This window comes from Saccostrea cucullata, unplaced genomic scaffold, assembly GCF_032062105.1.
Source record: "Saccostrea cucullata isolate Sc308-1 unplaced genomic scaffold, CSIRO_AGI_Scuc_v1 ctg2215, whole genome shotgun sequence".
NCBI lineage: Eukaryota > Metazoa > Mollusca > Bivalvia > Ostreida > Ostreidae > Saccostrea > Saccostrea cuccullata.
This window is the reverse complement of record NW_026936329.1, coordinates 18282-29572: the sequence shown is the minus strand read 5'-3', so window position 1 is coordinate 29572 and position 11291 is coordinate 18282. Positions and strand designations below refer to the sequence as shown.

At 33.2% G+C, this 11291-nt stretch overlaps 1 protein-coding gene across 1 annotated transcript; it reads right to left on the bottom strand.

Moving 5' to 3' along the window:
- Window positions 1-182: 182 nt before the first annotated feature.
- LOC134245366 (transmembrane protein 26-like) lies at window positions 183-10615 on the bottom strand. Its single transcript, XM_062727658.1, has 5 exons — window positions 10394-10615; window positions 8447-8672; window positions 6393-6585; window positions 2632-2841; window positions 183-947 (listed from the first exon to the last, which is right to left on the bottom strand). Exons 2-5 carry the CDS (start codon window positions 8635-8637, stop codon window positions 342-344), a joined length of 1200 nt encoding a protein of 399 aa, XP_062583642.1. The 5' UTR covers window positions 8638-8672; window positions 10394-10615; the 3' UTR covers window positions 183-341.
- Window positions 10616-11291: the final 676 nt, after the last annotated feature.

Below are 11291 nucleotides of genomic sequence, written 5' to 3'. Positions count from 1 at the left end.
GTGTAAAAAATTGTAATTCTATATTAATGAGGATTGTTTTATTAAGAATGTTTCTTGCAGTAGACATAAAAAAAATTGCATTCTATCCATTCATATTTTACATTTACATTGTCAAAAATGGTAAGAAAAAATGCCATTTTGTTTAGAAAATGTGTTAAGTATAATGCAGACTTGTCAACTTAATCGCAAGAGCAAACTCTGCCACAAAGGAAATGTTTAGATCATTCCTACTTATAAATTAAGAGGTCTTTCAATATACATGTAAACAATTTCCTGATAATCAAGTTTTACTGTAAATACAGGTTAATATTATCATGGCTTAAAATGGCTGAGATTAATTCTCAGAAACGACTTTCTGGCTTTTTGTTTCCATTATAATTTCGACCATAATTGTTTTTTTCCTGACTAAGTTTATACACAGAAGGCTGGACATCAAGGCAAACATCCATTTGTACCAAGCTAGCTTTCTCGCCCGTTGTTACGTTCCCATTGCAGGGTTTGGAGCGGGGAATTCCAGGACCGTTATATTTGGACGACATTACGGGGCGGGAATGGTCCGATTTTGATTTCAGATTGTTATATTTTTGTTGTATTCCCTCGGACCGACGTTCAATAAATACAACCACCAATCGATAAACTAAAAGCAAAATCACTAACGTGTTCTTGGAGGTGAAAAACATATTGGTGTAACTAAGGACATTGAATTTGAAGATTAACAGTAGCCGAAGAACCAGGAACGGTAAATCTTGAAGGACAATTGATATGAGAATCCCATACACGTCTGCGGCGCAGCATCCGTATTTGCGCTGCTTGACGTTGTAATGGCGGGAAACTAGACCGGACTGGTCACGCCGTGCACGTGCTGCTGTCAGAACGAGGGTGAACTGAATCAAACTCAGGCTCCAAAGACCAAGGATGGATATGCATAGCAATTTGTTAAAGCGTACCTGTGAAAATATCGTTATAATTTAATTCAAACTAGTGCTAATTGTAACGGGAACCGTTACAGATGTTCCCCAAACGCTCCCCAAATCTCATTTTGTGCCTAATTCCTGTAAGACATTTTTTAAAATATGATCAGTATAATCAATGAATCATAAAGGCTACAATGCTATCAACTGTATATCATTTAACGCATTGTACGCGCACGAACGTGTATGCACATGCAAGATGATTAAGGCATGTTGTCTAAACCATTAACATAATTTTATATCGTGAGAATCAATAAAAAATCATACAAATATAAATGTTACCGTTTTTTATAAAATTGATCATTTTGCGTGTTTCGCGCATGCACATGCATGCATGCATGTTCATGCATTCATTTTGATAGTACCATAATGAAGGAATCCATTATAGCTATTCATATTCTAAATTTTATCCCGTTTCGTTGAAAACTAAGAAAGTTATAGACATTTAGAGTTTCAGCCAATCAGATTGCAGCACACGTGCATGCACATGCTTTTCATGTTAATTCTTATATAACATGCTGTAGATCTTTAAAATTTATAACCATGTTCAAGATTTCAAAGGATTTTGTCGAAAAACAAGAAAGATATTGAGACTTTAGTTTCAGCCAATCAGAGCGAAGCGCACGTTGCGCGTCAATATATTTTCACCATGTCCTTTTGTTTAAGCTTCTAATATATCCTTATATTATGAGTTTCAAAGCATTTCATAAAGAAATTAAATAGTTACCTCTATATCAATTATATTGGACATTTCTCATGTTGCACGTGCGCGCTCTTGCAAGCACACGTGCATGCAAATGCTTTAATGATAATTCTTATATATCAGGCAGTAGATCTCCCTAATGTATGACTATGTTTAAAATTTCAAAGGATTTTATCAAAAAACAAGAAAGATATAGAGACTTTAGTTTCAGCCAATCAGAGCAAAGCGCACGTGCATGCGCGTGAGATCTTGCTATTTTGACCATGTCATCTTATCTATGCTACTAATATATCCTTATATTATTAGTTTCAAAGTATTTCATCAAAAATTGAAAAAGTAACGGCTATATTCATTATCTTGGTCATTTCACGTGTTGCACGTGCGCGCTCTTAAGCACGTGCGCGCAAAATGACCTTCGTTCGGCAAATCTACATAACATGTCTACTGACCCTAAAAACATTTCACCTTAGTCGGATGTGTAGTTATCACGGACAAAAAAGTGCCCAGAAAAAAAAATAATAATAATAAGAAACAGAGTAAAAACAATATGTTCCCCAACTTCGTTTGGGGAACATAATAAGAACAGAGCACTAATATTTTGCTTTAAAAATTAGAGCCCTTCCATAAACCTCAAGTATACATTGAATCAATAAATTCATTTTTATTAGTAACTGGTGTTCGGGTTTCAATATGCCATTAAACCAAAATTTAATGGAAAAGGCATATCAACAGATATGTACATGTATGGAATTATGTATTGAATTGAAATTTAGCACAGATTTTCTTGATCGAATTTCATCGAAAATTTATCAATGATAGGATATCGTTATTCAATATTCACTGTATTTGATGGTCCCTCTTAAATTTGACTCAATTACCGACAGATTTATGCAAGGCAAAAGCATCTGGACTATGGGAAAGTTAATTACTTTTCATCGATAAAATGTAACTTGATACCTCTTCTTCTTTAAAAGCCTCAAAGAATTCTACAATGTCGGCAGCCGTTCCTATGTATACCAGCAGTAACTGTGACAACTGGTCATGCGTTAGTTTGCCCTTCGGCAACATCCATCGACCCAGAATCAACAGCAACAATAAAAGCTGTTCCAGAGTGCGGATCCACTCGTCCGGGCTAAGGTTGATCGGAAGGCGGATCTCAAATTTGACCTAAAATAAATTATTATTTTTACATTGTAGTGTTCTTATGAAATAAAAGGATATTGGAATAACATGCAGCCTTTGAAGCCCCGTCTAAAATATGCCTGAAGTGGCTCTTTCATTTTAGAGAAGTGTTCGACTTGGTCGTTAGCCGACTTTCATCGTTTATACATGCTTCAAATTAAAGCAGTTTGTAAATGAACATTAACCCTATTATTCCAGTTGGGGAATTGCCCATTCTTTTGAATATACACCAAATGTTCGAAATTCTGCAGACTAACATTTAGTTTTACACACAGGTACTTGTGGACAAGACCCCCCCCTCCCCCCCCCCCATATTCAACCCCGGGGCTTATTGGACATTTTTTCACGGATTATATATACTAGTATAACACTTATTCATCATGTGTACAATATGAAAATCGTCAAAACCCCAAACTAATCGCTCCACAGCTCCACAAAAAAATACCCCACTATACATTGTAAGAGAGACCTTATAATGTTTAGTGGGGTATTTTTTGTCCTTTATTTCTAGTGAAAACTGGTTATCATCTGAAGGCTTCAAGCAACAAGTGGCCTATGGGTCACTTCGATCTTGTTGTTCTTCTAATAGCTGATTATTCAAAAATAACTTTATAATTTCTTCTAAACAAATTTAACATCATATTATTGACCAAGATCAAGCCCTATAATATAAGACGGCTGTGATTTGATCCAAGTTAAGTCTACATTAATCTACAAAAGATTTAGATGCTTGAAAATATCAGTTTCTTGAAAAAATTCCACATAACTTATATATGTTTTGCTTCTAAATCAAATCTTTTAAAATCTTATCTAGGAAAGTTTCAGACAAACAATGAACAAAAAGTTCTTAGTCCCTATCAATTGCAAATCGTAAAATGCTTGTAAATCTTGTCTTTTAATGGAGCACAGGCCAGGCTGAGAAATCTGACGATACTCAGGTGAGTACCGAAGCCCATAGGCCTCTGCTTTCTCGTTCATATGAAAAGTATTGTTTTAATACTTTTTATAATGACACATATTGCACTGCATGATATCAAAACATGTTTACAATTAAAAAGAATATAGTTTTTATAAATCTAAAAAGCAGGGATCGTGAATTTCATCGCTAACCTTGCGTTCGTGAACCCTGTAAGTACATTTTGTGATTTACAAATCAAAATTCCAATATACCAGCTGATAGAACATATATCTCCTGAGATAAGATTTGTAATATAAATATGTTTTATCAAGGCGGATCTATCCGAAATTTGTTTTTGTTAAGACATGGCTAACGGAGATGATCGCTAGCTCAGCATCGATGATGTGATTGAACGAAAGTTCGACATTCTGGCTTTCTCCAAAAAAATGTTTTCTTGTACGTGTGTGTTTCATTTTAAGAAATAAAGAGGACTAAAGATTTGTCGCATGTATATCCTTTGCAAACTGCATCTAAATTCAACTATAATTTAGACCGAAGATAGATAGATGCATTTACCGGAAGATGAAAAAGTCACTTTTCCCTGCGATATGTTTGCACACGATTTGTTTTTTCACTAAAAAGAATTAGCTCCATTTCATGTCTTCAGATCTGCAGCTAGGTAATTGGGGGTTGTGAGCCACTTACCATCAAGAAAACCACAATTTTAACGGTGCCTATAAATATTTTGTATACCTATATTAGCCTTGATAAAAAGTGCATAAATGTGTACATTAAGGTGTATAAAAGCAGGATTAGCCTACGCAAGTTTATAAATTCGACAAAACTCCACAGTTCAATATTTTGATTTTCTCTTCAAAGAGTCATTAAGATGGCTTAAGAGATTGAAGTGGTTCGTCAGCTGTTGTCAGCAAAAGATCTACATGTACATGATCACTGACGATAGAAATGCATTATGGCCGCATTTGTTTCTGCTACCAGGGGGAGCAAATGTAAAGCTCAAAGATCCCAATCTCGATAATAAGATAATATTCTTTTTGTTCACGGCCCACTTCTAAAATCCAAAAAAAGATCAAAGTCATATAATATATACTTTTGTTTCTTGGAATTCGGAAATAAACATCGTTACGTAACCACTTTGTCATGCAGACGACAGCTATAGAAAATTGAATACACTATACAAAATGATGCATTGCATCATGAGGGAAGGATGTTAACGTAATTAAATGACTGCTGTCGAGATTAGCGTGTTTAAACTGGTGATGAGAAGAAGGTTCGTCATTTTCAATCAAACAAAACCAAGCGTTTGAAGATGATATTAGTTTTTGCAACTACTAAGTTGTTTTCGTCGGTAATAAAAAATCTTAACGTGAATGTAAAGTGTATTTTGTTACGTCAGTAAATACTTTTATCAGGTGCTAAAATCTTTATTTTTCCGCCTTAATATTCCATTTACTATGAACTTTTTCCACATTTTCTAAGATAGAAATGAAAAGAAAAAAATATTATGAAAACAACTTTTCGTAATATGCAAAAACAAGTAACGCGAAGATTTCCTAATGGAATGCCATGTTTCACTATTTAAGAAGAAAGAATATATCTGATACTGATTGCCAATGGATGTTATACATCCCAGTGATTTTTTTTTTAACTAAACCTCAAAATCATCTGAAGGTTTTACCTCTACATTTGAATTTTAAGCCATCATATTTTGAGATGATCCACGGATTTAGATACATTTGTAGACTGATTTATACTGATTTCGTAATTAGAATATTTAAATCAGTAGATAAAACCAGAAGTCTCTGCCGAGACTGTAGCTCTACTGGTTTGTATTTATAATAAAGGAAGAGAAAAGTACCAGTTGGGACACAAAACTTTACAAAAGCAATAAATAGAATATTGATCCTTGATTAAGTCTCTTTTTTTGGCAAGATTGCAATTATAGACTACAATTGTAGGAGTAGCTTTTAATAAAATTTTACATAATTTTAAATTTTAGTAACCATGGCAACATCGTTCATCAAAATCAAAAACACAAAATTAATATTTAATGTATCTCAGTGTAGTCTACTTGCATGCCAAATTATATTATAATAAGACTAAAACTGTATTTAGAGTAGCATTTTGAAAGTATTTCACAGAAGTTTCTATTTTTAGTAACCATGGCATCACCGTTAATCGAAATAAAAACCAATATACAGAATTATATACCTTAGTGTAGTCTACTTTTGTGCCAAGTTACATTTATATTGAAATCAGACAAACACTGTAGGAGGAGTAGCATTTTGAAAAATTGTTTATAGACAGACAGACGGACGGACGACGGACGCATTACCATCGCATAAGCTCTTCTAGTCTCTGACCAGTAAAGCTAAAAATCATTTTGCAATATGACGTTTGCAAACATTTTGACACAAAAGTAATAAAAACACATGTATAATTTTTTTAATCCCCTTTTCCATTACTTTTAATTTAATGCATCGGCTTTTTCAACAATAGTTCGAATATTCAGGTATTTCTCTCGTCACTATAAAATTAAATTCGAAACTATCGGGGAAATGTATTTTTGAAGATAAAATGTATTTTGAAAAAAAAAGAAAATAATAAATTGCCTTACCCCTAATACGCTGCCAAGATGTGCAGAGAGGTCGTATGTTTCATTATGGATTTCAACAATATGTAAACTACTGTTGCTCATGTTTAAAAGAGAGTACATCCGGTTATCTATGCGCTTTTCTAATTCATGTAGCTCCAAAAACCATATAGCTGGCACTGTCATAGTCAGGTAAATAAGAACACTAGGACAGAACCTAAAATAGAATGATAACATTTTAAAAATTTATAGAGTCCTATTACTAAGAGTATCAATTCTATATTGCTAGAGTAATTGAATTAGTATTTAATTACTATATTTTTCATCAAAAGGTTCAGACATGTACGTAAGAAGATTGAACTTGAAACGTAGGGATTCAGGTGAACTCTACAGGCCGTGGGCCACTTCATTTGTCTCCCGTTTCTCAAAACGCGCGCAGATTTTAAATTTACCAAATTTGACCTCAAGAGCTGTTTATAGCCATCTAATTACAGGGTGGTCTCGCCACTAGGCCATGCAATAAATCAATATAAAAGTAGCTGCAGCCTAGTTATAGCTAGCTACTAAATACCGAAATCTGAGATTCCATGTAAAAGTGCATTGATTCAAACTTTCTCTGGTTGATGACTTAAGGGAGGAAATTACATCAAGATATAAATGCTTGGTAAACTTATAAACGGCAATAGTTTGGCATTTATTTGCACCAAAAACCTCCTTTCACCCACCCACCAAATGATTTCCACTTGTGCTATAATTCTTCGATTAACCGTTCAAGTTAGGGAGCTATGTCATTTATTATTTTAACAAGAAACGAAACCCATTAATCACATCGCGTTTGCCATTAACCTGCGTTTTGGGGATAATATATTTTTCTCCGATTTTTCCTCAAGATGCTAGTTGTGAGGTAATTTCGCACCATTAAAACAGTTAAGCTACATCAGATAACGGCGCGCTACGGGTCCCTCATTCACAAACCCTGCTGGATCATCTACCGAAGTTTTCAATTTAAAAAATCATAACACCTTTGGCTTAACAAATTACGATTGGATTCACAATTGATATTTCTGTAAAGTTCAGAAAGTCGCTGACTTAGCATTTGTATAATCTTACTTACAAAGCGCGTATTTGCAACAGTCAACTTTATGTGCGTAGCTGATAAAATCTAAAAGTTCAAAATGAAATATTATTCAAGAGAATCAGACTTTTTTTCTTTCAAAATGGAGTTTTACTGATTTCATTACTAAGGTACATTGTGTTTAATCTAACGAGTTAGTTGATTATCAAAGTTCGTGGAACACGAAAAAATCATAACAGATCATAAAATAATGTGCGTTCTGAAAAAAAAATAATTGAAATAAAATATGACGTGCATTTCATCGTAATATACTGAAAGAACTCCTAATTCACACCTGAAAAAACCCTTAAATCCAAAGTACTGTAGATACCACTTCACATTATACTCAGTATTTTTAAAGATTTTAACCTTAATGCTCTGGAAGATTCGAAAGTGTTGAAAAATCAGACGATATCTCTACATACACTACTTAATATTGAACATATGTTCAAGTTGTGTACGATAATTATTTTGAAAGGCGAATAAATTATATTTTGAAAGGCGAATAAATTATATTTTATTTATTTATTTCGTGTTGAAATATGTTTCACAAAATAATATTAAATTTATCTTGTTTTTTAAATTAGCTGAAAAGGTTTTGCAAAAATGACGCAATTTTTTTTTATCCCCTTCAGACCTTTGCGAAGCTTAGTCGGTAGAGTGTTCGTTCCGTGATCGAATGATCGTAGGTTCAAGCCCCAATCGCGACCACGACGTACACAAGTCGATAACAACCAATATAAATTTATATCAACTGTTCCTTCGCCAAGCGCTCGACACTTAGGCAAATGGTCCCGGTCATGTCACGGCACACACTGGCAAAATATAGACTCCCACTGCTCATGATCAATGGCCCTAAGCGCTGAGAGAAAGTCAACTTTATAAGAACTTCACCCTTAAATAGTTATCCTCTCTCTTGAAACAATCTCGAATATGACGTAAAACAACATTCAATCAATCTTACCACTTCCATTCTTTCCCTTGCTTCCTGACCAGCGTGATTGTTGTTTCAACCAACAGAAACCCAAAAGAGGTTGCCAGGTACCAGAAACGAGACTCTTGCGTCACTTTGTTCAGCAGCCATATTGAAACTAAGCCGTGGCAGGCGAACAGGAGTCGGACAACGATTGCTCTCACTATTGTACAACTGCCCATCTTATTATATCATTTCAGAACTCTGTCCAACTGACCTGCAAATTAAAAAAAATACTTTATCTGAAATTGCAACTAAATGCAAAAATCTTGTTCATTAATATGGTTATAATGTTTGCACTGCAACACTGCAGCAACAAAAATTCAATCAGCCTCCATCCCTCCAGTAACTCAAAATAATATGAAGTCCCAGAGATGGAGGAAACCTTCATTTACAAATGAGGCACAAATAGAGAAACATAAAATATTTTTAATGTATATAATAAGTATTTTATCATTTAGAATGGCATACGAGTTATAACACCAAATAAAGTTTATCGGTCCTCTGTCGCAAAGGTTCACGGAAGCTACAAAGACGGTTTTCTGAGAGAGAAAAAAAATCAAGTAGTTTTGGGTAACAGAATGTTTGGCAATATGCAGACTACATTTACTGTATATTTAAGTGTCCTGTCTTTGCTAAAATTAGTAAATGTACACCGAATATATAAAATTAATAACTACTAACATTTGTTTCTAAGTTTGGGTTAACAACAGCATATCTTGATTTAAAGGCAAGGTCAAATCAAATACTTGTTATATAGTCAAGACCATCAAACTTTAGTATAAATTGTAATCTGTTCCTTTTTAAGTGTAGATGCGTAAACGTGATTATGATACATGTATTTTGAACATAAAGGCATCCTTCACAATGTAACTACTGAAAATATTAAGTTAGAAAATAGGTCAAGGTCATTTTGAAATTTTTAAAAGTTAATCAATTCAAACGTTGGTAGCGTTACTCAAGCCACTGATGGATGGGTGTTTCGATCCCCTATCACTTTATTTAAAAAAAACTAAAAGTAAACGGTCTTTAGTACAGATGGCATGGGCAACACAATTTGCATTGCCCTATCCATGTCAGAACATAAAAACGTTATTAACATTACGCAATTACTTAAACGTTTCCCTGTTATTAAGAAGAAATGAATTCTTTTAATAATCTTATCTATTTGTAGATTGCGCATGCTCTAGCTTCCAATCTGACTCACATCTTTACATAAAAGTGATTAGGATTTTTTTTCAAAGTAGCTTTGTTGTTTGTTTGTTATAATATTCACACGTATATTAGCTCATTATTTTAATAAGCTATTATGATAGAAGGTAATAGAAGCTAACTATCAAAGTTTAATAGTTCAGTTTCTTAATTAACCGGTTTTAGCTTTTAGCTATTTCGAAAGTTTAGCGACCCCTCGATTGTGATTAAAACAAATACTAGTATCAGAGAAAAATAATATCGGCATATTTTAATAGAACACATCTTTATGATAAAATTATAAATACACATGCCTACCATACAACCAAGATACTGAAGAAGATATTTAAAAAAAAATATTTTTGAAAGATCATTTTATTTCAGTAGAGTAAGCTTGATGCTCAAACAAGAGAAGCTTATGTCTGAGGAATATTTATTATGTAGGTAAATTTCATTATCATGCAATTTTATAATTTATATCGCATGAACAGATTTTTTCATGCCAGTTTATTTTTTTGAGGTACATATTTACTTTTTCGATGATTATCCTCAAATTATTTTTTTCAAGTTACACAACTTTTTTCTGGACATTTTATTATTTTTGCAATGTAAAATTATAAACATATATTATAATTTCAATAACAGGTTCGTTCAATGATATTTTTTTAAAAATATGTAGATTACATGCTTAAAATTTTAGTTTTAATTGGTCTCTCCATATTTAAAATAAAATTTCCCAAAACTCACCTTCAAAATTCTAAAATTGTCCCCAACAATCCAACTCCTTCAATTCCGAGCATGACAAAATTGTTAAATCCTGTGACAAAATTATCGGATCTATCCTATTGATTAAGGTATCAACAACCTATGGACGTGTTAGCAAGACGGTGGCCTCTTCGCCGATTCCATTCAGCAACGGAGTGTCGAGTTACCTTAAGCGCCCTTAGATCGCAATCTACAACTGGACGCAGACGGTACGCGCAATACGGTTTGAAACATCCCATCGCAAATTCCGGATGCTTCGATGAAACAATATTTGGCGTTCTAAGAGCAGGAGACAATTTCCATGATTTCTATAAAGCATAATTTTTTTGTCCTTGTCAAAATCCAATCTGCGTACTTTAATATAAAATACTGAAATGTCAGAAAAAGTCGTTAAGGTTCATAAACCCTCTGCTCAGTCATGTAAGATGTTGCTTTAATAATAATTGAACCTTAAAGATTTTCCAAAAGAAATGTATTTTATAAGTAAAATACAAACAATTATAGCATAGCTTGCGTGGCAAAATTGGACAAAGAAGACACTTCAACTTTTCAAATTTATAAAGGGATAATAGACATTTATGTTATTAAAAGTTATCTCTCTTATCAGAGTATCAGTGAACCTTAAAAAGAATGATTTTAATCAATTTAACATTGTCTTTGATTTAATTCATTCGAACAAAAGAAAAAAGATCCATTCATTTTTATTGAACAAAAATTGAAGTAGAGAATAAAATTCAAGTCACGAAACATTAAAATCCAATTACAATGCATTGTCTTTTTGAATTAAGAGATAAACATATTATATATAGGTATTATTTAAATGAAACACAATTCAGATAAGTAAGACATGTCGTTTTGTAGCTATGTTATACATATTCTT

Coding starts and splice junctions, on each gene's coding strand:
- LOC134245366 (XM_062727658.1), bottom strand. CDS start 8,637: ATGGGCAGTTGTACAATAGTGAGAGCAATCGTTGTCCGACTCCTGTTC. Junction 6,586..8,446: donor CAAGGGAAAGAATGGAAGTG/GTAAGATTGATT, acceptor ATTCTATTTTAG/GTTCTGTCCTAGTGTTCTTA. Junction 2,842..6,392: donor ATCTTGGCAGCGTATTAGGG/GTAAGGCAATTT, acceptor AATTTATTTTAG/GTCAAATTTGAGATCCGCCT.